Here is a 26,246-nt window from a genome sequence, read left to right as displayed (position 1 = left end):
TTCCAGCCTTCATTCTGTGAAAAGTACCATTATCTTTAGGTCTGACGTTAGCCAATACATTTTTACTTATACTTGCCAATGAGGGCTTTTAGCCAGCCCACTTAACTCATTTGGTCTGTTCATTCACATTTTTCGTATACCCATTACAGTATGGGGTAATGGGCAAGCGGTTAGCCCGCTTGAGGCATTGGCGAGCCTCACTGTGAGTGACTTCGTTTTGCAAGGAACATCCCTACACACAAAGGAGATCCCTTAAAAGCCAAAGACTACTATGGAAACTGGCTTTTTGAACCCTCTAAAATTTGCTTTTGACCAATTTTTTTTTTTGATCGATAAGGACTCAGCAGCTGCCTGAACAATAAAGTTTTGTTAAAACAAAAACAAGCATTAATGAAGACAAGTGGATGGCAGCCAATGCCAGATCTTTTGGCTTTCCAATGCTTCTTCTATTTTGTTCTTGTTATGTTTGTCTGTTTTAGATAGCTTTTGATCTTGTTATTGTACTCTGGAATGCTGACCATTGTAGACTTTGTAGTAGTAAATCATCCACTAACGAGACAGTAGTAACATTGTGTATTTATTGATTGTGTCATGTGTTATATTACCTGTAGTCTGGTCTTTGTCTTAGATTGTTGCCGAGGTTATAGAACTGAGCTGTGGGCGTCATGCCTAACATTTTCTATAATATATGCATGAGTAGGGGCATGGCTAGGGCATCTCACAGTGTCTTAAGGTTTCATCATTTTGAAAGTGATTGATGCAAAGGTAAATCCTCAGTCTAGTCATGTGTGCTATGTGCACTCCAGCACCTCTCTCAGTAGGGATGCTCACTCATCTCCGCTTCTATCCCTACACGTTCATCCGCCTTCCTGTTGTGCTAGCTCTGGCACGGCATTAAAGGATATCAGTACTTCATCGCATCACCCTGGTAGGGATTTTTTCCTGATGGCCCTAGCTGTTCTCTGTGTAATGCCATAGTGTCCATCCTTGCCCTCTTGTGGCCCAGCTTTTTTACATTGCTTAAGGGCTGGAACTGATTTCCAGTTTATGGCAGCAGTTGTTTTGCTCATTATTAATTCCAAATCTATGAACATATTACCTGCTTTTTTCATTTTATGATGGGGGAACTATACCAAAAGGCGTCCCATGAGTGTGCCTGACTCTTGCCTCCTTAATGAAGTCTCGGTGCACAGTGCAAGGCCCTTCCAGTGTATTACTAATACCGATCAGTCCCGAACTATGTAGTAAAACCCTCCTTATCTATCTGGGTTATGTTGATGACATTACTTCTGAGTTTTAAGTCTTTTAGGGCTCTGTTGGGTACTATGAAGAAAATTAAATCGTGTGTATTTGAAACTTATACTCTGTGAGAACTTCTACGTGTATTTTAGAATGTGACTCCATGTCTTACCTATGGTAAAGTTCAAATCTGTTCCTCACACTTACTCAATTATTACTGAGCTGGCCTCAGTTGTAATACTGTTACATAATGAGTTGTCTCTGCTCAAGAATGATGTGATTATTTTGTTACCTTTTCTTTATTATTTTCACTTTTTAATGTTGTTACTTTTAACTATATACCTGGGGCTGGCAATTTTGTATCTCACTAGACCCGGAGCAGATGAAGCTAGCTGCGCTCCCTGATGTTTTGGTCAAATAGTATCTGGCAAGTGCTCCCGGGCGGTATTTGCTGTTTACTGTTGTTGTTCATTAAGTTCTGCAGCATGCTGATGTTGGTCAACAAGCCCTGAAATATTCCACAGAATCTCAACAGGTTCTGCAGTGTCTTAATTGAGCTATATGAATCAGCCATGTGCCTTGCTGACCAGACGAAACTGATGTGCCCTCCTCAAATAATCGACATGTGATGTTATTTCTTTTGTCACCCAGGAAGATTTTTGCACTAACCAAATCCACTTTAATTTCAGTGATGCTGACACTGCTGCCCGTGCTGTAGAGATGGAACATGAGGCTTTCCAGAGCAGCAAGATGGTTAATCTCTATAAGGCGACTATGCTGAAGAAAGTATGCAACCACTCATCGGGAGGAGGAGTGCAAAAGACGTAGACTGCCTTGTGGGGGATGGGATGTGATGGGATGGGGTTCAGTTATGGTTAAGAGTATGACTGGATTGAAGAAGAGATGGCAAGTCTCTAAGAAGGCAGGGATAGATTGTAATGGTGGAAGGATTGTGTAGGCCTAAATGTATTGAGAGCACAGAAGAGCCACTGCTATTTGTGCCATCTATTGTGGGGAGACCAGTCCTGTTTAGCTGACTTTGAGTTTCAATACATCAGTAAGAGGTACTTTCCCCTCTCTTTTCAGGTGGCGGAGATTAACAAAGCTTCCAAGGTGGGTGAAATGTATTCTGCACTCGTGCCAGGGTACGGCAGAAGCAAAGAGACCACAAAGGAGTCTTCAGCCTCGGAACTTGAAGATGGCTTTGTTCCTGCATCACAAGTCTACTCGGTTAGTTCATTTGGGGCTAGGTTTAGAATTAACCTGACCTAGGAACACAAAGTAGAGACAATGGAACATAAATGTAGAAAGAACACATTTCATACAGTTTCCAAACAAAAACGTTTAGTACTGTACAGGGAAAAGTGCTAAGCAGCACATTTACTTGTAAGACAAAAGCTGGAGATGTCTCTTTTACTTACTGACATCCTAAAAGGGACAGGTAGTGGGCATCGTCAGGTTGGGTAAGAGCTTGATGGGCGGTGTGGGGGTCAGACTATGTTATTAGCATAAATTGTATGTTTGATGGCCTGTGTGGCTGTAGATACACATGCTCTGCATACTTCCACCATCATGTGTTGGGTCCAGAAAGTTGCAAGTTGTTTCCGGTCGAAAAGTCTTTCGAGTCACGAGATACAGTGACTCGTGGTAGAGTGACTCCTCCTCTTGCTAGCAATATGCATGGTCCTCAACTTCACCTTCAGATTGTCTTCTTCCACCTTTGGGTCTGGCCGTGTTTCCTCGGAGCTCCGGTTTCAGACGGTAATAAGTCTCTTCCGTTCGGAAAACCCTCTCCAAACCCATTGGTATTGTTTCCGTTTGTGTTTTCTTTATCCCTTGCATTCCAGGTTCAAAGAAACCTTTGTTCAATTCGAACTTTTTCGATCGAGGCCTTGGGCCGCACCCTAAGAGAAGTTTTTTTCGCTATCCTACACCTCCGAGGATGAAAAACGGATGGAACGGACACATTTTCATTTCTGTCCGAAGTGTAATTCCAAGTTCCTTCAGACTGACCAACATCAGGTCTGTAACTTCTGTTTGTCGCCGGAGCATAGGGAAGAAGATTGTGAGGCCTGTCAGTCCTTCAGGTCGAAGAAGACTCTGCACGACAGAAGAGCTTGTCACTGAGAAATACAGAGGCAGGAGATGGAGGAGGCGCCCGACATTTTCGGTATCCAGGACAACATATCTGACATGGAGCAAGAACAGGAGATCCAGGAGGCCTCAGCTGCTGAGGAGGCCAGAGTGATGCTGAAAATGCAGGCAATCCCCCTGGGTCAACAAATCGTGAGTAAATCACCCCCTGCTCTGGCAAAAAAAACTCACCACTTTGGAAGCGAAGGCTGTCGAGCCGCCGCTGCAGGCACCTAAAGACTTTTAAGGATGTTCCGTCCTCGGGCTCGGCACCAAAAACTAAGCCAAAACAGTCTGCTTCCACCCTGAACCGAACACCATTGATTCCGACTCCGGAACCTTCCATTCCACCCCCCCATTTGGCCCTGACTCTTTTGGCACCAAAAAGACTGACTGCCTCAGCTCTAACAACTTTGGTACCGAAAAGTAAACCCGCTTTGGCATTGAAATAACTTGAGTCCAGAACATCTTCGGAATCAAAATCATCACCGTAGCCAATTATACATAAAATGAAGCAACCGCTCCAAGGCAGGTAGTCACAACTTCAGATCCAGCCAGAAACAAGAAGGGTGTTGGTGAATACTGTTATCTCCACCACTTCTAAGCAACACACCTCCAGTCAAACAAAGGAAAATAGATAAGGACATAGAAGAGGCTCAGCCACCTCGCCCTACATTTTCTCCACCAATCACCCCACCACCACCACATTCTCTGCAACATTCTCATGATGACCCCCTGGACATTTCGCCACAAGGCTCACCTCATTCCTTCCATGATATTCAAGATGCAGGAGATGGCATGGAGAACTTACACACGGATATAAACCCTTGGTGTCCGTATGACGTAGATACCTATTGAGATGCAAACATAGAGACTTATCCAGCTAGACCTTCACCACCTGACAACACTACTTCTTTTCAAGAACTAGTGGGGAGGGCAGGAATTTACCATCAAATGCCTCTTCATAAGGATCCTACAGAGGATGATTTCTTCTTTGAAACACTAACTGCCTTACACAAGACAACTCATCTCCCTATGCTGAAGAGAATGTTAAGGCATGCGGACAACATATTTCAAGACCTGGCTAGAGCTCGGGTTGTTAATCCTAGAGGGGAGAAGAAATACAAGGCTTCCCCCTCAGACTCGATCGACATCAGGAGTCGGATTACAGCAGATTCTTTAGTAGTGACTAATGCTAGGACGAGAGGTAACTCCCAAGATGCTCCACCTCCTGATAGAGAAGTGTCAGGGAGAGTAAACTAATTGACACCTCAGGCAAGTGTGTTGCTGCTCAAGCATCAAATCACTGGCGTATTGCCAACATGCAGGCACTCATGGTAAGGTACAATAGAGCCCACTGGGACGAGATGGAGCAGATACTTCGATACCTCCCAGAGGAAAATAGGAAAAGGGGACAAGAAATTGTTAATGAAGGACAGCTCATTTCTAATAGCGCTATACGCTGTGCCTTAGATTCAAGACCACTGCCAGAGGTATCAATACTAGTGTCCTCCTACGCCAGCATGTGTGGCTACGCATTTCTGTCTTCCAGCAAGAGGTGGAACAAACAATTCTAAATGTGCCTTTTGATAAGGAACACCACTTAGGCCCACAAGTAGATCAGGCCTTAGAGAAATCGAAGGACAACAAGGTGGCGAAATCCATGGGAGCACTCCAGCTTCCCAGCTCTTGCAGTAGTTTCCGTAGGCTACAATACAAGACAACTTCTAAACCACCTTCGGGTGAAACATCCTCATACTACAATAAAGGTCAGCCATATACATCCTCACACAGGAGATTCTACAAAGGATCCTATAGGGAAAACAATTACAGAGGTAGAGGTAAAACAACCTCCCCTCAAACCTTCGCTACTGTCTCTAAACAGTGACTCACTCCGCCTACTCTCTGAATATCAAACACCTTTCGGAGGGTGCCTTCAGTTCTTTCTCCAAGATTGGTAACAAATCACAACAGATCAATGGGTGTTGGATATTATCCAACATGGATATTGTCTGGAGCTCAGATCCACACCTTCAAATATCCCACCTGACATCCACAAACTCTCACAGGATCACATCACTCTTCTCAAACAGAAAGTTCAATCTCTACTTGCAAAGGTTAGCAATAGAACCAGTTCCTATTCAACATCAAGAAACAGGGGTGTATTACCTTCACTTTCTCATCCCCAAGAAATATGTCTCACTAAGACCCATACTGGATCTCAGGCCCCTAAACCATTGCATCATATCAGAACATTTTCATATGGTCACACTCCAAGATGTGTTACCCTTGCTACAACAGGGCTACTTTCTATCAGCACTAGATCTAAAAGACACCTATTTAAATATTCCTATTCACCAAGCTCATTGCAGATATCTCAGATTTGTCATAGAGGGGCAGTACTATCAATTCAAAGTACTCTCATTCGGGGTCACCACAGCACCAAGAGTGTTCACATAATAACGAGTGGTGGTAGCAGCTCACCTCCGCAGACAGAAGATTCATGTGTACCCATATCAAAGCCAGCCTTCTCAATCAATGTCTCCGCTATATTCAAACCACAATACACTTGCTTCACCGGTTAGGGCTCACAATCAGTTTTCAAAAATCGCATGTCATCCCACTTCAGGTACAGCCTTACCTTGGGGCCATAATCAATACACAGATAGGCATAGCTTACCCAAATGCACAAAGAGTATATAACTTTCAAGCACAACTTTTTTTGCTTCTGCCCCAATCAACAAATCACAGTGAAATTAATCATTAAGCTTCTGGGAATGATGGCTTCTTGCATTGCAAAGTGCCACATTCACGTCTTCACATGCACCCTTTGCAGGAATGTTTATCACCCCAGTGGCCAGGCAGAGGGTCACTTAGAGGATCTAGTGTTAGTAGACAACCGCACCTTTTGCTCTCTGCAGTGGTGGAACAAAACCAACCTTTTGAAAGGGCGGCCATTTCTGGGCCCTGTTCATAAGTCATTCTGACAACGGACGCTTCCCAGATCCAAGACCTCACAATGTAGGGTCTTTGGGATCACACACACAGACATTTGAAGATGAACTATCTGGAGCTGCTAGCTGTTCATCAAAGCTTTTGTGATACATCTCATCAACAAAGTTATCCTCATTTTCACAGACAACATGACAATCATGTTCTAGCGGCAAAACACGGGGACACTCATTACTGTTGTCTCGCCTTGCACAGACAATTTGTAATTTGGGCAATTCGCCACAACATTTACCTGTTAGCCGAACACCTCCCAGGATCTCATAACAATTTTGCCACCCTCCTCAGCAGGATGCGTCAACAAGTCCAATAGTGGGAACTCCACCCCAAAGTCCTTCAACCCTACTTCCAAAAGTGGGGATTCCGAGGCATAGATCTGTTTGCAGCAAAGGAAAACGCAAAATGACCAAACTTCGCCTCCAGGTTCCCACACCATCAGTCCCATGGCAATACCCGATGGATGAACTGGTCAGGAATATTTGCCTATGCATTTCCACTTCTCCCTCTCCTTCCGTATGTGGTTCGGAAACTCAGGCAAACTTTTCTCACTTATTCTAGTGGCACCCACACGGGCAAGGCAACCACTGTTTACTACCCTGCTAGACCTATCGGTAGTGCAACACGAGAAGCTTTCCCTCAACTCGTAACTTCTCACTCTGAACCAATGTCATATCATACACACATATCCCAAGGAGCCAAATCTTGCAATTTGGTTTCTGAAGTCTTAGAATTTGGGTATTTAAATCAACCTCAAAAATGTATGGACATTCTTAAGGAAACATGTAGACCTACCACTAGAGCATGTTATGCAGCAAAGTGGAAATACTTTGTTCAGTATAGCAGGCCCTTTCCAAGTGTCGGTACAAAATTTTATTTTGTATCCTCTTCATTTGCAAAAAGCAAACTTGGCATATACTTCAATAAGGTTACATTTAGCAGCCATTGCTGCTTATCTTCAGAACAGACAACAAGATCCCTGTCATAGAGGCTTTTATGGAAGGGCTTAAAAGGATGATAACACCAAGATTACCTCCAGTGCCTTCTTGGAACCTTAATTTGGTCCTCTCCCAATTTATGGGACCACCTTTTGAACCACTACATTAATGTCGATTGTAATTTCTTTTGTGGAAGGCGGCCTTTTTAGTTGCAATCACTTCCCTAAGTGAGCTCAAGGCATTAACCTTGCAAGAACCCTTTTTCCAGGTACATAAAGATAAAGTGGTTCTTTGCACCAACCCAACACTTCTACCAAAAGTAGTATCTCAATTTCATCTCAACCAAACTATTGAGTTGCTGTTTTTTCCCCACAACTTGATTGATGAAATAGCCCTCCACATGTTAGACGTGAAAAGAGTGCTTATGTTCTGTATTGATAGAACTAAAACCCTTAGGAGAACAAAAATACTTTTTGTTGCTTTTTCTGAACACCATAAAGTAAACCTTATTACTAAATCCTGTATAGCAAGATTGATTGTTAAATGTATCCATACTTGTTATGCAGAAGCCAAGAGGTCAACCTGTTACCTCTAGAGTACCCTCAACACATGACAAAGGTGACCTATGGAATTTCTAGGTAACATACCCATAGCTGGCTTACATTTGTAAGGTAACTTTATGGTCAACACCACATACTTTCACTAAACACTATTGTGTAAATGTTCTAGCACGCCAGCAAGCCAATATAGGTGAGGCAGTGCTACGTATTCTTTTTCAAAGTACTGTAACACCCACAGGTTAGCCTCCACTTCTTCGGAGGCACTGCTTTACCGCCTGTGCAAAGCATGTGTATCTACAGTCACACATGCCATGAAACAGAAAATGTTGCTTACCCAGTAAGCATCTGTTTGTGGCAGCTATGAGTGTGTGTGCCTAGGTGTAACTGTTGGTGTGAGAGGGTGTCTCTGGGTTTGAAAGTCAGTGTTAAAGTGTGTTCCTGGGTGTGAGAGTAGGTGTGAGAGGGTAAATCTGAGTGTGAGACTGGGTGTCAGAGGGTGTGTCTGTGTGTGAGTGGATGTGAGAGTATCTAACTGGCTTTGAGAGTGAATGAGAGACTATCTGAGTATCACAGTGCATGTGAGTGTGTCCACGTGTGTGAGTGGGTGTTCAGTGTGTCTTTGAGTGGGTGTGAGAGAATATATCTGGGTGTCAGAGTACGTGAGAGAGTCTGTCACTGAATGTGAGAGTGGGTGTGAGCATGTGTGTTTGGATGTCGGAGTTGCTGTGAGAGGGTGTGTGTCTGAGTGTCAGAGAATGTGTGAGTGCATGTCTGAGTGTCACAGTGGCTGTGAGTGTGTCTGGGAGTGAGAGTGTCTGGGTGTGAAAGTGTGTACCTGGGTGCGTGAGGGGGTCTACGAAAGTGTGCTTGGGTGTGAGAGTGGGTATGAGAGTCTGTGTGTGAGAGTGGGTGTGAGAGGCTGTGTGGGTGTCATAGGAGGTGTGGGACTGTGTGTCCGTGTGAGAGTGGGTGTGAAAGGGTATGTTTGGGTGTGAGGCTGGTTGTGAAACTTTGTCTGAAAGTGAGAGTGGATGTGAGAATGTATCTGGGTGTGAGAGTGCATGTAAGAGCCTGTCTTACAATGTCACAGTGGATGTGAGAGGGTGTGTCTGGGTGTGAGTGTGTGTGCCTGGGCATGAGAGTAGGTGTGAGAGTCAGTGTTGAGTGTGTCTGCCTGGGTGTAAGACTGGGTGTGAGAGGATGAGTCCGAGTCTGAGTGTGAGAATGTGTGTCAGAGGCTGCGTCCTGTGTGTGAGTGTTTCTATTCATGTCTGAGTGGGTATGCGAGTAGAATTATATATATTTTTTTTACATTTTGTGAAATCTGCGGATCCACCTGCAGATTCACACTGGGCCGCGCTGAGCTCCACAAATGGATCCACGGATCTTGGAAAACGTTAAAAAATATATATATTATTTATAGCTTTTTGTTTACCAATTATGTATCACTGCTGCACATTTATACACTCCCCATGGAGGTTAGGGAACCTCTAACCAAACCCAATTATGCCGTGATGACCAGGCTCTAAAGGTCAACCCCACTACAAGCAATCGTACAAGGCCTTCGGCCGTGTGCAGCAGGGTTGCCCGCAAGGACTGTGAGTGGCTGCCTGATGGTGTCAGTTGCTCTGTGAATGGGTGTGTGAATTTGAATGGGGCTGTGAGTGGGTGCACAAGGGTCTGAGTTGGGTGCATAAGGGTCTGAGTGGGGATGTGAGTGGGAGAAAGAGATTAAAAGAGAGAAAGCGAGTGAGATAGTTCTTTAGGGTTTGATGGATGATATACTTAGAATTAGATCTTTCTGCACAAATTGACCTTTTTTTAAATGTATTTATTTTGATATATCCCCTTTACGCGCTATGTGGGACCGAGGGGGAGCCTCAAGGCCTCCCCCACGATCCCATTGCTTGAGCAAGCAGCTCCGTGCTTGCTGAAGCAAAGCTTTCATCTCCATTCCCTGCACCCATACCGGCACGCTTGGAACGGAGATGAAAATTCCGCCTTTCTGACAGCGGGGCCTGGTTGACCGGTCCCGCTGTCAGAAACCAGAGTGTTTGCCGGGGTGGGCACCCCGGGACAAAGCAGGATCCAGCCCTGGGGGTGGCGGTCCTCAGGGCCATCAGTCGCTTCTTGAGGGGGGCCACATGACTCCTCCCTCCCCTCCCCCCCTACAATTATAGCCCCAGGGAGGTGGTGGTCCCCAGGGCTTAAACGGGGTCTGGGACCTCACCACCAGAGCTAAGGGATCAGGGTGTCTGTACCCTGGCCTCTTTTATTTATTTATTTTTTTACATTTTTTGTCTGGGCCTCGCCTGCCGAGTCCCAGGATGGCTGCCAAGACTTCCTGGTGGAAGTGTTGACAGCCAATCAGATCTCAGTATGAGATCGGGAGAAGTCACAAATCCTTAGCGTCCCTATATATACACATTTTTTCCCCTTAATTTCTCAAAAACTACTAAACGGATTTACACCAAAACAAAAAAGACTTTCTGGGCCAGGACCTACCTGTCTTCCAAATTTGGTGCAATTCTGTCCAGTGTTTTCAGCGTTGTCACTGTTCAAAATTATTTTCAGCGCTGTCACTGTTCAAAATCCCTATGGAAAAATGAATGGGGAAAAAGTGTTTTGGGGACCCGCTCCCCTTTCTCTCACCTCCCCTTATACGGATCATCCCAAAACTTTCCAGACAGGAGCTCAAGTGAGCGTCCTATTTTCTTGGGATAATTCCGTGAAGATTTGTCAAGCGGCACCAAAGTTATTACCAAAACAAAAAACACTCTTTCTATAGAAACTTGGTCCCAACTATAACTACCTAGTGGTGACCGCCACTAGGTAATTATATATTAAGCAACTCCTACTATTCCATTATGCTTTAGATATATAAAGAATATTTTATATTTTGTTATAAAGCAACACTTTACACAATTAGTTTTATAGGAAAAATACCAAATTGAGCGTTTTCTAAAACTCATCCATATCCCATAACATAATTAATTCAGCTGGGTAGAGCAATAATAATACATCACATGTCATCCTTGAACATGAACACACATCTAATTCATTTTGCTCCTAGGAACATTCCGCTACAGCACATTTTGGTCCAGTGGGTGCTTAAAAATTGTCATGTTGGAATTTTGTTAGTATTTCTCAAGTTCACCACCTTCTCAGGACAAAGTTTCAAATCAGCATAGATCCTTCACCGTGTAATTCCACTAATTTTAAGAGAGTACACACTGGTAAAGAACCTTGCTTCCACATTTTGAAGATTCACTTCTTGACCATGCACTAGTTACTCAAAAGTACTATTAGGAGTGTGTAGACTGTACTCTGTAGCATATTCTCCTGCCTCTTGTGGAACCCGAACAGTAGTTAGATGATAGTCCCTGTTCTTGATTAGAATTATTCATACGAATCGCCCGTCAGTCAAGAGCATATCTTATTTCAGTCCAGATCCACCAGATAGAATGCATTCCCGAACAAGGCTTCTTTTTCAGAGAAGACCAGTCAATGATATGTTTTATTTAAACATGAATATATATAGGCAAAAGTGGGATAAGTAATTTGTAATGAAATACAATTAAAGTCTGTCTTATTTGTCACATTGAAACATTTTGATTTACGATACTAGGTTGGAATATTGTTGGCCATAGTCCTTCTGCAGGACAAGTTTACCAGAGAAAGTACTTAATGTCAATAAACGTGTCTAGATGGCAGCAGTCTGGTAGATGAGCTACTCTGTTTAATGTAAATTATAAAGGGAAACAAGTTTGAGTAATGAAGAGTGATCCACAATCTGTTTATTAGTTCATCCTAGGGCATCTCCCGATTGTTAATGCATTTGTTGCCGAGGGAAAATCGCCTTCTTAAATTATTGAGATGATTTATTGGTAAATGTAAGATGATTTCTCTTGCTTTTTTTCTCAACGTTTAGGCTAACCTTGAAAATCAGCCACGTTTATAAGATTTGTATGTTAGCTTAGGGATTCTTGCTCCTAATTTTAATGTTGAAATCAAATCTGAAGAGAGTAATGAGCTATTTGGCCCTGTTTGGGGGGACACATTTTAAATGGAAGGTTCTGTCATGGCAGTCATCACTGTCCTCAAGTAAAGGCTTCTCCTCATCGGATTGTTTTAATTTGTCAAATCGGTATGGTTGTTTATTTTGGTATTTTAAACCAACATGAATGTAACAATCTCATTGAAGAGATATTAGCTTTTAAGTCTAAATGGACACATTTTCTGGCCTTCAATCAATCGGGTATCAACTTTTTCTAATGAGTAAAGTGTGAACTTGACTACCTCAAATTGACACAGAGCAAATGCTATTTCCCCCTGACCTTTTGCTATTGTCAGAAGACATGACTGAATCTGTTATCTTGTTAGAGCTATGGTGAATATTTGCTTAGATATTTAATTAAAACATTTTGCAAATTGTATTTTTCCTCTGATAGATGTTAGATGATCCAAAAATCAATTCTGTGGTTTGAAAATATGTTTCTCTTTGAAATTTGTTAAGGGACTATATTGTGTAGTTGCAATGATAGTAGGGCTCTTTAAAGTTCTGTGATAATAACTACATAATAACAGTTACGGTAAACTAATGAATTTCTGCTGAGGCCTTGGACAGAAACATGTTACTCGTTACTTGTAGGAGCCACAGAGAGAAGAGAGATGTAAAGAGATCCATCTAAATTAAAGAAGCCATGTACAATAATTTTCTCTGCCTCCCACTTCTTTCTTTCCCCTTCTATCTTCTTTTGTAAGTGCTGTATAATTTCACTTTGTTCCACACCAGATACTAAATCTCATTCTTTTTCTCTTCATGAAGTTTAAATCCAAAAGGATTGGTGCTGGGGCGCGTGGGACTCATGGACAGTTTCAGACTGCTTCTGACGTGCTCAAGCAGTCAAAGACGGGAAAAATGGAAGGAGCAATTTCCGATTCCTCTTCAATCACAGAGCAAATTCCACCCAGAAAAGAGACCAAGGAGACCTCGAGTTCAGTACTTTATGACAATTTAGCACCTCACCGAAATCTAGAGGAAACAGCTGGAGAGTCTCGGGAGACCATGGAAGACAAACCTTCCCATCCCATCAAGGAAGCATCTACTGCGAAATCGAAAAATTCTCTCTTGTCTGACAGTCCCAAAAAGACCAAACCTAGAAAAAAACAACTTCAGTTGGCGGAGGCGGCCAAAAAAGATTCCCAGAAAATATCAAAGTTTTTCCAGCTTGGAGTAAAATCAGAGACCAGGACTTCTGGAAATATCCCAGAGGGGAATGGAGAGGTGGACTGTAATAACAGAGAGACACAGCCTTTGACTGCTCACCAGAACAATGCTCCTGAGAACAATGTCATCCTTGATTTGGAGGACACCACTGCAACATTTCATCATAGAGATAAGGAATCACTGACAGTGGGTGAAGATAGACAGTCTGGCACTGAATTTACATGCTCTGGAAAGACAGAGGAGACTCTTCTGATCAAGCCACACAAGAAACCAGGGACCGGGGAGTCCATAGACAAAGTGAAGAGCTATAACGTAGAGGAGCCTGAAGTAGAAAAAAGGTGAGGAACTGGAGTGCACTCGGGAGAATCAAGCTGCAGAAGGTTGGTAATATATTGCAGACAGCTGTTCTGTCTGTTAAACAAATTAATAAGGCTTGAAAAAGCAGCAGATCAACTTTCAAGCACTTTGAAGCTCCTCTCAAAATCACCACACACCTTTATGTGCTTTCTGCAATTCTGTTATTGTGCATTCCCCGCTCTCTTTGCCCGCTTATGAATGTAGCCTGTCCTACTTCAGAGTTACATTCTGCACATGCCACGTACTGGGATCCCTGTTCTAATCTGCTCCCCTTGGTGCCATACTTGGCAGTTACATCCCTGCACTATGCTGTCCTTGCCCTGCACCCTCACACCGTCTCCCTCCCACTATCACATTCGTTAGACAATAGAGTCCTCTTTTGAGCCCCCTTCTGCTTTTGTCCCTCCAGTGCTACCTTCTGCAGGCAGCGACACTGTACCTTTATCATGAGTGCTTTCATCCCCTCACACAATGACATGCTCTGGAATTACCGACCTTTGTTCTGTCTTGTCCCTCCTTTGGACTTTCGCTGTGCACTTCTCCTCTATGGCATGTCCTGCAGTCAGTCCCTAGACTATGATGTCCTTTGCTCTGTATAGGCATTGCTTCCAACCAGTGCCTTGTATCCTCAATACTTCGATCAGGTTCTGTTATTGAGGGGGCAATAGTAACAGAGAAATCATAGAAGAGAATCTGTAGAGGCTTGCTGGGCCTTAGCTGAGCTTCCGCAGCGCACCAGACCTCACAATTAACACACACACCCATGGGTTTAAAGGCTTTTGAAAGTACCCTTGGCTCTCCCAGTTTGGCCTAAACGTGACACTGGTGCTGCAGATACAGAAAAGACAAAGGAACATCCCAAAAAATATTATGCATTTATTATTACCACCATTAAAATGTTGAGAGGAAAATACCTATTTTAGGGGTGGGGAAATGAACCTTTCTAATCACCCCAAAACAGTCTGTTTGACATAGAAATAAGTTAACAGTTTTAGCAAAACTAAAAATAAAGGTAAAATCATCAAGAGTTTTAAATGGTTTTAAGGGCCCACCTGGGTACCTCCAACAGTCCGGATTCTCATACAGGGTGGCATACCGGACTATAACCCAGCAATAGGTCCCTGCACCGCTAAGGATACATAATTTGGGCTATAATCAAAACTAGTCAGATATTGTTTTGTCTGCTTCTGGTAGCCTTGCAAGTTCACCTACTCCAGACTCAGTCGGATCTGATAGCGCGTCCAGTCCTTATAAATTACTTATGCTTGGACACGCCGGAGGTCGGTGAACCTTTTGACCGGGTTGAGTTCTCCTCATCCAAAGAATTTTCGGATCTCTCAAATCAATAATCATTTATAATCAATAACCAATACTCGATTAGTAACCAAACAACAAATTAGATTAATAGAAAACAGTAATTTGACACACCATGACCTTTCAGTCATGAGTAACCACACCTGTTTATTAAAAGTTAATGAGTTTATTTCCCTATATTAAAGCTAATATGATGTAAGTAAGTCTCAAAATCAAATGATAAATATATATGAACATTACTGGCTGTCCATAACAGCAGAAGAAACGCAATCTATGCAAAACTTGGATTACAATGCACTCAGATATAGCAGTGCAAATCACTAATAAAAGCAACTGAGATTGACTAATGGCATACATTGATCAGCATAACAAGATTTCAATTCAGCACAGTGCATTAAATAAATACCTCAACTAACCTCTGATTAGCATTGGCATGTGGGGCTTCATGCAAAACTAATTTAGTCAACATAAATTTAGAAAACTTCTAGCTTGGGCTCTGTCAAAATAAGCAGTTGGTACCTAAGAAGGAAAATACAATGAATAATACATTTATCCTTTTATAATTAGCAAATACAATCAGCATTCAAGGAAAGTCTTTGTCCTTCAGGTACCAGTTCGATCAGCATGGGGCTTCTCCAAAGGAGGGGCAAAGTTAAAATCAAGTTTTCCTTGCAGCAGCAAGGAAAAACAGGGGCAAAAGTTATCGTATGGGCAAGACGGGGTAAAGTTAAAGTCTCTAGGGTGAGAATTCTTTAGAGTCTCTCTCTCTGGGATAGAGAAAAAGCATCAAAGTGTCATCAAAGTAAAAGTGGCAAATGGCATCAAAATGGCGTCAAAATGGTGTGTCTTCAAAATGGCGTGTCTTCTCTTCGTCCGGTGGGATTAAGTAAGAAAAGTTCAAAATTCTTCAGGTTCTTCCATTGGAGGGTCCATGGGGTGATTTCTCTTTGACCAATGAATAGTGTCTTTTCTCTTAATACTCATCTACGTGTAAGGTGTCCTTGGAGTTTTGGAACATAACTAGCAACAATGTTGCCAATTAATTCTGCATCAGTGTCTTCATTGTCTGCACCTGCAGAAACTGACCTTGAGCTTCAAAGGGGATGAAAGTTGCCTAGCACGCAACTTTGAGATAAGTGTATTAGTCATTCTGCTGAAAAAATACAGCTTTTAAAGATTCAAACACGTCTTTGTTAATACAAGTGAAAACTACGCAGTTAAAATTGAGACCAGGAAACTAGGCCAAAGCCTCTGCTAAATTTAAGCTAAGCATGTAACAGTTTCAATGAGAAGATCATTAAGTACAACTTCAAATGTAACATATTAGTATTTTTGTTGGTTTTCATGATTAATTAAGCTTGTTTTAAACTAGTGGTGACCTACTTCGTGGGCACATTTCTCTACACATTTTCTTTTTCTTTGCTAAAACACATTGCATATACGGTTTTTGTTGCATGATATATAAATATTGTTAGTCTTTCTTTTTCTGCTTCATCAGATCCTGTCAGCCAGCCATAGTGACGGAAACCGCTGGGGATTGTTGGAAATTCTTTTGATCTTTCCAGTGATGAAAGATAAACTAACATCATGTTTTCCTGCATTCCCCAAAACACCAAGACAAGCGTACTACTACTCTTTACTGCCTCAAAGCTCTGACCCCAGTTAGGGCACTAGGCCGACACCAGCCGCAGTAATTGAAGACAAGGATCCCGATTCACAAAACCCCGTGTGCACATTTTTCAGGTGGCAGAATACCCCTGGTAATTCTGTGTGCGTGGTTTCTGAACCCACATTCACAACACTGTGTGCTGCTCTGGGTAGGGCCAGTAAGTGAATACGCGGCACTCCTAGCTTCAGACGTACTCTCCATGCGCAACAAAGCAATGGGCCCTGTCTGCACTGGCTTCTATGCTCCATTTTGCCAGGGTGACTGGCCGCCTTTACTTTTCTGCTACTAAATCGGTATGTGCTCCTCTAGTCATGCAGTTGATGTATGGCACACAGAATTCTATAAAGCAGAAGGGTTGTTTCTGTCCCCACATGTGCCTGGTGCCTCTTTTGTGCGTACCTTCGTGATTGAAGGATCCCCTAGAATATGTACCTACCACAGACGTGGTACACCCTGAGCACAAAAAGTGCATGCATGAGCTCAAGCCTATTTGTACATTTTCCTCATGTATTGCACACATTAAAATTCTCACTGAGAATTAGAGGATTTGTAAAATACAATTTTGCGCCCAGTAAGACAGTGTTGTGTGCAAGAGTTGGCTTCCACCAGCTGCACTTGGTAGCAACGTGGGCCTTCTGTGCCTTTTTTAATCAGCACCTCGAGCCGACCTATCATGGCTTCAGGGAACAATGTTGCAGGTCTCCCAGGGAAAAAACACCCCTGATGGATTCCTCTTTAAAATAGAATTGCCGTTCCAGGGAGTAATTGGCATCGCTTGATGATGGCAGGAGGACAATCTCTGGGTCAAATTCCAAAAGGCAAGTATTGGTTTACATAGCTTATTTGATGGATATTTCTTCCTGCAGATTCACCATCTCATGAATCTCTCTGGGTGCCAGACTGGATCTGGAGAATTTGAAAAGTCTCCTGTGTCGATAGATGGCATGATGGCTCCTGCTTGACGTTGGTGCCTCTATAGTTGTGACGTTATAAAGCAGTATATGGTACCACCCTGACGTCAGTTCTGCACCTTCCAATGCTGAGCTGGAGTTGTTGTCCGTTAGAAAATTCTTAGAGTATTCAATTTTGCTGTGGGTAAGGGGTGATGTCACAGGAAAGAGGTCAGGCTGTTACATGGCTGCTTCAGATGCTCCTGAGGCTTTTTACGTTCTTGTACGCCTCCAAGCCTGGTGCCGATTGCGATTGTTTCCTTTGGCATCTGTGGTTCACGGGATGTAATGTACTCACACATCTGAAGGCTGTAACAAGTGCCACCACCTTCTTAAATCCCACTCCCATGATAGGCCTGGAAGTGCAGCTTTTCTTCTACAGAACTTTTTGTGTTCCAAGTTTGTGACTTACTGGGTGGAATGCTTGTCTTCAGGTTGTCATCCGTCCCGAGTTTGAGACACATCTCTGGTTGTTACTTTCAATCCCACTCCAAGTTTGGCCTCAACTTAATCTTCAGACTCATGTCCTTCTTTGGCGGAAATAGTTCCAGCATTGCTACTTGCCTCTGTTCTGGCCCAGGCACCGCTGACTCCACGACTGGCTTTTCTTTCTGCTGGTGCTGACCCCACTGAGGTGGCAACCTTCACCCAGGCTTTGAGAGCAATGCTATGCTCTCTCATGGCTCTGTCCAGTGTGTCTACAGGACGTTTGACTTTTCCTGAGGTTTTGTCTTTTGGAGCTGGTCGACCGACACCAATAATGTTAATGTTGCTTCAGCGTCTGTAGCCATTATTTCACGGTGGAAGGCCTCACCATGGGTTTCACTCTCAGCACCAATACCAATGCAGTCGATGCCGGGGGCCCTGGCTCTGTTTTCAGGACATGTGGGCTAGTCCTGTCATGAGCATCCCCAAGCCTTGTTCGGGCTTTAGTCAAGGTATTTCGTGCTCAAAAGGTTCATAGTGATGCAGACTCACTCTGTTCCTAATCAGACTCTGAAGGGTTACTTCTTTTAGTTTCCAGAACCATAATAACTTCATTGCTGCTGATAAGTTTATCCTTGTTTGCCCCTCTGAATTTCATTGAGTGGACTGTCTGTCTTTTAAAGTGATTTTGGGTAAGCAGACCAAGATTCTAGAATTGCTCTAGCCAGTGGCAGAGATTAAAACTAATGTTTTGGCTGAAATTCTGCAGACTGGTCCCTCAGTGTCGGAAGCCGTAGGGCCTTTTAAAAAACATTGTTCGAATCTGTCATGACATTTTCAGCAGATCAGAGTCTGCACTTGCTTCCATTGTTAGGTTGTTTGTTGTTATCTTGCATGTCCCCACCCCCAAACAAGCGAACGTTTTGTCTTCTCATCCATCAGCCCAGACTCCTGGATATATCACTATTGGTGATGGGTGCTCTTCTTCCTCTCAATTGGATATTGAATGTCTGGGAATTGAGTTGATGGGGAGAAAATAGTTGTCTTCTGGGAGCCTGGCTCTTTGCCTCTGTAATGCTATGTGCGTTTTGGTGCACTACACCCAAGTGTTTTGCAAGATGGCACAGTTGGCGGTTCTTTTGTCAGACCTCATAAGGGGTCCTTTTCCTGATGTGGTTCAGGATGATTCTGGGGCCGCTAGAAAACGCCTTAGATCTCATCTTGACACCATGGACCTGTATCTACCTACTTTTGACCACAAGAGGCGTGGTGTTTTCAAAGGGTACCAAGGTCAGAGGTGCCAATTTTCATCTTCATCCCTGGCTTTTTTGCTCTCAGGCCATATTAAATGTCTCCTCTTGGAAGGACTGTGCCTGAGGGAGAAAATAGTTTTCATTTTAGCACTACGTCTTTAGGACTTCTGTGGCCTTTAGTCTGCGTTGGAAGATCAATCTTTGTTTTCAGTGCCCATTTGCCAAACTACTTTCATCCTTATCAGTCTGCTGGCAATGCACAGTTCCAAACAGGTGATTGTTGATACACTGGAACCAACAGTTCTTCTATCAAGGGTAGGTCGCTCCCCCTGCCGCTGCAGCTCCTCCAAGTTCCCGAGTTCCTGTGTTCCTGAGACCCACCTAACTGTAAGTACCCCCCTCCTCCCAGCCCCTCACCCTGCCCCGCGCCACTCACCTTCTCTCCTGCTCCTGCTTCTTTTCCTCCTCTCTGTCTCTTCCTCCTCGCTCCCCCTCTGCAATCTTCTTCTGTGTTCTTCTGTTCTTCTCTTCTGTTCTTCTGTTCTTCCCTTCTGTTCTTCTGTGTTCTTCCGGTCTTCTGTGTTCTTCTTCTCTGTTCTTCTCGGTGCTTCTGTGTTCTTCTTCTCGGTTCTTCTGTGTTCTTCTCTGTTCTTCTCTGTTCTTCTCTGTTCTTCTGCTCTTCCGATCTTCTGTGCTTCTGTCTTCTGTTCTTCTGTTCTTCTGTTCTTCTGTTCTTCTGTCTTCTGCTCTTCCGGTCTTCTGTTCTTCTGTCTTCTGTTCTTCTGTCTTCTGTTCTCCTGTCTTCGGCTCTTCTACCTCCTCCGTCTTCTTCCCCCGAGCCTGCCCTCCTGCTCCTTCCTCATCCCCCTCCCTCACTCGCCTCCCCCTCTCTCACCCCTAGCTAACCCGTTCGCTATCTACCTCCCTCACTCCTCCTATCTTCCTATCTCTCTAGCTCCCTATCTCACTATCTAACTCCCCCACTCTCCACCTCCTCCTACCTACCTATCTGTCTATCTATCTATTTCCCTATCTATCGACTTCTCTATCTATTTTCTCTATCTATCTCTCTCTCTCCCCCCCTCCCGCCACCCCCTCTACTACCTATCTCCCTATCCTCTCACTCTACCTCTCTCCCTCACCCACCTCTACAACCCCCCCTCCCCTATCTTCACAACCCTACTCCTATCTCTCTCCCTAATCTCCAAACCTCCTAACACTCACCCTCCTCCACCCTAAACCCCCTCCCCCAGCTCCTCTCACTCTACCTGTCCCCCCCCTCCCTCGCGCTTTCCCGCCGCGACCTCCTGCACGCCCCCGCCCCCCAGCTCCCATTCGCCCCCAGCTGACCCCTCCCCCCCCCCCCCTACCTCTTATGGCGGCCGCTGCGCGACAGTGGTAGCGACCCTTGACCCAAGGGTAGGTCGCTCCCCCTGCCGCTGCAGCTCCTCCAAGTTCCCGAGTTCCTGTGTTCCTGAGACCCACCTAACTGTAAGTCCCCCCCTCCTCCCAGCCCCTCGCCCTGCCCCGCGCCACTCACCTTCTCTCCTGCTCCTGCTTCTTTTCCTCCTCTCTGTCTCTTCCTCCGCGCTCCCCCTCTGCAATCTTCTTCTGTGTTCTTCTGTTCTGTTCTTCTGTTCTTCCCTTCTGTTCTTCTGTGTTCTTCCGGTCTTCTGTGTTCTTCTTCTCTGTTCTTCTCGGTGCTTCTGTGTTCTTCTTCTCGGTTCTTCTGTGTTCTTCTCTGTTCTTCTCTGTTCTTCTCTGTTCTTCTCTGTTCTTCTCTGTTCTTCTGCTCTTCCGATCTTCTGTGCTTCTGTCTTCTGTTCTTCTGTTCTTCTGTCTTCTGCTCTTCCGGTCTTCTGTTCTTCTGTCTTCTGTTCTTCTGTCTTCTGTTCTCCTGTCTTCGGCTCTTCTACCTCCTCCGTCTTCTTCCCCCGAGCCTGCCCTCCTGCTCCTTCCTCATCCCCCTCCCTCACTCGCCTCCCCCTCTCTCACCCCTAGCTAACCCGTTCGCTATCTACCTCCCTCACTCCTCCTATCTTCCTATCTCTCTAGCTCCCTATCTCACTATCTAACTCCCCCACTCTCCACCTCCTCCTACCTACCTATCTGTCTATCTATCTATTTCCCTATCTATCGACTTCTCTATCTATTTTCTCTATCTATTTCTCTATCTCTCCCCCCCTCCCGCCACCCCCTCTACTACCTATCTCCCTATCCTCTCACTCTACCTCTCTCCCTCACCCACCTCTACAACCCCCCCTCCCCTATCTTCACAACCCTACTCCTATCTCTCTCCCTAATCTCCAAACCTCCTAACACTCACCCTCCTCCACCCTAAACCCCCTCCCCCAGCTCCTCTCACTCTACCTGTCCCCCCCCCTCCCTCGCGCTTTCCCGCCGCGACCTCCTGCACGCCCCCGCCCCCCAGCTCCCATTCGCCCCCAGCTGACCCCTCCCCCCCCCCTCCTACCTCTTATGGCGGCCGCTGCGCGACAGTGGTAGCGACCCTTGACCCAAGGGTAGGTCGCTCCCCCTGCCGCTGCAGCTCCTCCAAGTTCCCGAGTTCCTGTGTTCCTGAGACCCACCTAACTGTAAGTACCCCCCTCCTCCCAGCCCCTCGCCCTGCCCCGCGCCACTCACCTTCTCTCCTGCTTCTTTTCCTCCTCTCTGTCTCTTCCTCCTCGCTCCCCCTCTGCAATCTTCTTCTGTGTTCTTCTGTTCTTCTGTTCTTCCCTTCTGTTCTTCTGTGTTCTTCCGGTCTTCTGTGTTCTTCTTCTCTGTTCTTCTCGGTGCTTCTGTGTTCTTCTTCTCGGTTCTTCTGTGTTCTTCTCTGTTCTTCTCTGTTCTTCTCTGTTCTTCTCTGTTCTTCTGCTCTTCCGATCTTCTGTTCTTCTGTTCTTCTGTCTTCTGCTCTTCCGGTCTTCTGTTCTTCTGTCTTCTGTTCTTCTGTCTTCTGTTCTCCTGTCTTCGGCTCTTCTACCTCCTCCGTCTTCTTCCCCCGAGCCTGCCCTCCTGCTCCTTCCTCATCCCCCTCCCTCACTCGCCTCCCCCTCTCTCACCCCTTGCTAACCCGTTCGCTATCTACCTCCCTCACTCCTCCTATCTTCCTATCTCTCTAGCTCCCTATCTCACTATCTAACTCCCCCACTCTCCACCTCCTCCTACCTACCTATCTGTCTATCTATCTATTTCCCTATCTATCGACTTCTCTATCTATTTTCTCTATCTATTTCTCTATCTCTCCCCCCCTCCCGCCACCCCCTCTACTACCTATCTCCCTATCCTCTCACTCTACCTCTCTCCCTCACCCACCTCTACAACCCCCCCTCCCCTATCTTCACAACCCTACTCCTATCTCTCTCCCTAATCTCCAAACCTCCTAACACTCACCCTCCTCCACCCTAAACCCCCTCCCCCAGCTCCTCTCACTCTACCTGTCCCCCCCTCCCTCGCGCTTTCCCGCCGCGACCTCCTGCACGCCCCCGCCCCCCAGCTCCCATTCGCCCCCAGCTGACCCCTCCCCCCCCCTCCTACCTCTTATGGCGGCCGCTGCGCGACAGTGGTAGCGACCCTTGACCCAAGGGTAGGTCGCTCCCCCTGCCGCTGCAGCTCCTCCAAGTTCCCGAGTTCCTGTGTTCCTGAGACCCACCTTAACTGTAAGTACCCCCCTCCTCCCAGCCCCTCGCCCTGCCCCGCGCCACTCACCTTCTCTCCTGCTCCTGCTTCTTTTCCTCCTCTCTGTCTCTTCCTCCTCGCTCCCCCTCTGCAATCTTCTTCTGTGTTCTTCTGTTCTTCTCTTCTGTTCTTCTGTTCTTCCCTTCTGTTCTTCTGTGTTCTTCCGGTCTCCTGTGTTCTTCTTCTCTGTTCTTCTCGGTGCTTCTGTGTTCTTCTTCTCGGTTCTTCTCTGTTCTTCTCTGTTCTTCTCTGTTCTTCTCTGTTCTTCTGCTCTTCCGATCTTCTGTGCTTCTGTCTTCTGTTCTTCTGTTCTTCTGTTCTTCTGTCTTCTGCTCTTCCGGTCTTCTGTTCTTCTGTCTTCTGTTCTTCTGTCTTCTGTTCTCCTGTCTTCGGCTCTTCTACCTCCTCCGTCTTCTTCCCCCGAGCCTGCCCTCCTGCTCCTTCCTCATCCCCCTCCCTCACTCGCCTCCCCCTCTCTCACCCCTAGCTAACCCGTTCGCTATCTACCTCCCTCACTCCTCCTATCTTCCTATCTCTCTAGCTCCCTATCTCACTATCTAACTCCCCCACTCTCCACCTCCTCCTACCTACCTATCTGTCTATCTATCTATTTCCCTATCTATCGACTTCTCTATCTATTTTCTCTATCTATTTCTCTATCTCTCCCCCCTCCCGCCACCCCCTCTACTACCTATCTCCCTATCCTCTCACTCTACCTCTCTCCCTCACCCACCTCTACAACCCCCCCTCCCCTATCTTCACAACCCTACTCCTATCTCTCTCCCTAATCTCCAAACCTCCTAACACTCACCCTCCTCCACCCTAAACCCCCTCCCCCAGCTCCTCTCACTCTACCTGTCCCCCCCCCCCTCCCTCGCGCTTTCCCGCCGCGACCTCCTGCACGCCCCCGCCCCCCAGCTCCCATTCGCCCCCAGCTGACCCCTCCCCCCCCCCTCCTACCTCTTATGGCGGCCGCTGCACGACTGCGCAGCGGGTGCGCGCAGCGGGCACGCCGCTGGCGCGCCGGAGGCGCGCCAGAGGCAAGCCCGTCTGCGCCCGTCCGCGCCTGGCCCGCGCCCAGCGCCACGACCCCTGGTCCCCAGCTCCCCCAAGCCCCGCTGATCCGCTACGACCCCACCACCCTCCACGCCCTCAACCCAGGGCGCTCCAAAACCTGCTTCCTAGCTCACCCCAAACGCACCCATGGACCCTTCGCCTGCAACTCCTGCAAACGCATCTTCCACCACGCAACTACCACGACCACAAGCCCACGCGCCATCAACCACCTCAAGTGCATCCTGATCAACGCTCGTTCCGTCCACAAGCACGCCGTTGAACTTTGGGACCTCCTGGACTCCACAGCCCCGGACGTCGCCTTCATCACGGAGACATGGATGAACGCCTCCTCTGCTCCAGACATCGCTACAGCCATCCCCGAAGGCTACAAGATCTCCAGAAAAGACCGCACCAACCAAGTAGGAGGAGGTGTCGCCATCATCTTCAAAGACTCCATCAGCGTCACCACCTCCACCGAAGACCCCCCCCTCGCCGCTGAACACCTGCATTTTCAGATTCGCACCGACCCAAGGACCACCCTCAGAGGATCCCTCGTCTACCGTCCTCCCGGACCTCGCGCCTCTTTCAGCGACGCCATCGCCGACTTCATCTCCCCGCACGCTCTCGCCTCACCGGACTACATCCTCCTAGGCGACCTCAACTTCCATCTGGAACAAAACAACGACCCCAACACCACCACCCTGCTCGACAACCTCGCCAACCTCGGCCTCAAACAACTGGTGAACACCGCCACCCACATCGCCGGACACACGCTCGACCCTATCTTCTCCGCCAGCAAACACGTCTTCTTCAGCCACACCTCTGCCCTACACTGGACCGACCACAGCTGCGTCCACTTCACATTCCGACGCGAGACCTCCCACCTCCGCACTCAACCCATCCCTCATCGACAGTGGAACAAGATCCCTGAAGAGCAACTCTTCTCCGCTCTCGCCGCCAACCAACCCACCCTCACCACCGACCCCAACGACGCAGCTCTCAACCTCACAAACTGGATCTCCAACTGCGCTGACAACCTTGCTCCCCTCAAACGCACGCATCGACAGACCAACACCAAAAAACCTCTCTGGTTCTCTGACACCCTCAAAGAATCAAAGAAAACTTGTCGTGCCCTTGAGAAGGCCTGGCGCAAGGACCACACCGCTGACAACATGACCGCCCTCAAGAACGCTACACGCGAACACCACCACCTGATCCGCACTGCCAAAAGGAACTTTTTCACCGACAGACTAGACAAAAACAGCCACAACAGCAGAGAACTCTTCAGCATCGTCAAAGAGTTCTCCAACCCCAGCGCCAGCGCCAACGCCGTCACGCCCTCACAGGATTTGTGCGAATCCCTCGCCACTTTCTTCCATCGCAAGATCAGCGACCTCCACGACAGCTTCGGACACCAGACCCAACCATACACCACTGAACCCGCTTCCCCGGACATCACCCTCAACAACTGGACCCACATCAACACGGAAGAAACCAAATCCATCATGAACTCTATCCACTCCGGCGCCCCTTCGGACCCCTGCCCGCACTTCATCTTTAACAAAGCCGACGACATCATCGCCCCGCACCTCCAGACCGTCATCAACTCTTCTTTTTCTTCTGCTACCTTCCCCGAATGCTGGAAGCACGCTGAAGTCAACGCCCTACTAAAGAAACCTACGGCTGACCCAAGCGACCTGAAAAACTTCCGCCCCATCTCTCTTCTACCTTTCCCAGCCAAGGTAATAGAAAAGACCGTCAACAAACAGCTGACCACCTTCCTGGAAGACAACAACCTGCTCGACCCTTCACAAACCGGATTCCGAACCAACCACAGCACGGAAACCGCCCTCATCTCAGTCACAGACGACATCAGAACCCTGATGGACAACGGTGAAACAGTCGCCCTCATTCTCCTCGACCTCTCGGCTGCCTTTGACACCGTCTGTCACCGCACCCTAATCACCCGCCTACGCTCCACCGGGATCCAAGGCCAGGCCCTGGACTGGATCGCCTCCTTCCTCGCTAACCGCTCCCAAAGAGTTTACCTCCCTCCGTTTCGCTCAGAACCCACCAAGATCATCTGCGGCGTACCTCAAGGCTCATCGCTCAGCCCGACACTCTTCAATGTCTACATGAGCCCCCTCGCCGACATCGTACGCAAGCACGACATCATCATCACCTCCTACGCCGACGACACCCAACTTGTACTCTCCCTCACCAAGGACCCCGCCAGCGCCAAGACCAACCTACAAGAGGGTATGAAGGACGTCGCAGATTGGATGAGGCTCAGCCGCCTAAAGCTGAACTCTGAAAAAACGGAAGTCCTCATCCTCGGCAACACCCCGTCCGCCTGGGACGACTCCTGGTGGCCCACGGCCCTCGGCACCGCACCGACCCCCGCAGACCACGCCCGCAACCTCTGCTTCATCTTGGA

At 46.8% G+C, this 26,246-nt stretch overlaps 1 protein-coding gene across 1 annotated transcript in view; it reads left to right on the top strand.

Annotated features, from left to right (window-relative positions):
- The window catches only part of RECQL5 (RecQ like helicase 5), a 461,944-nt gene that overhangs the window by 387,526 nt on the left and 48,172 nt on the right, over positions 1–26,246 (top strand). The window contains exons 13-15 of the mRNA XM_069200163.1: positions 1,929–2,025; positions 2,326–2,469; positions 12,705–13,444. Of these exons, the coding sequence (XP_069056264.1) occupies positions 1,929–2,025; positions 2,326–2,469; positions 12,705–13,444 (981 nt within the window). The remainder of the gene's footprint in view (positions 1–1,928; positions 2,026–2,325; positions 2,470–12,704; positions 13,445–26,246) is intronic.

This window comes from Pleurodeles waltl, chromosome 7 (assembly GCF_031143425.1).
Source record: "Pleurodeles waltl isolate 20211129_DDA chromosome 7, aPleWal1.hap1.20221129, whole genome shotgun sequence".
NCBI lineage: Eukaryota > Metazoa > Chordata > Amphibia > Caudata > Salamandridae > Pleurodeles > Pleurodeles waltl.
This window is presented reverse-complemented; position numbering and strand designations above follow the sequence as displayed.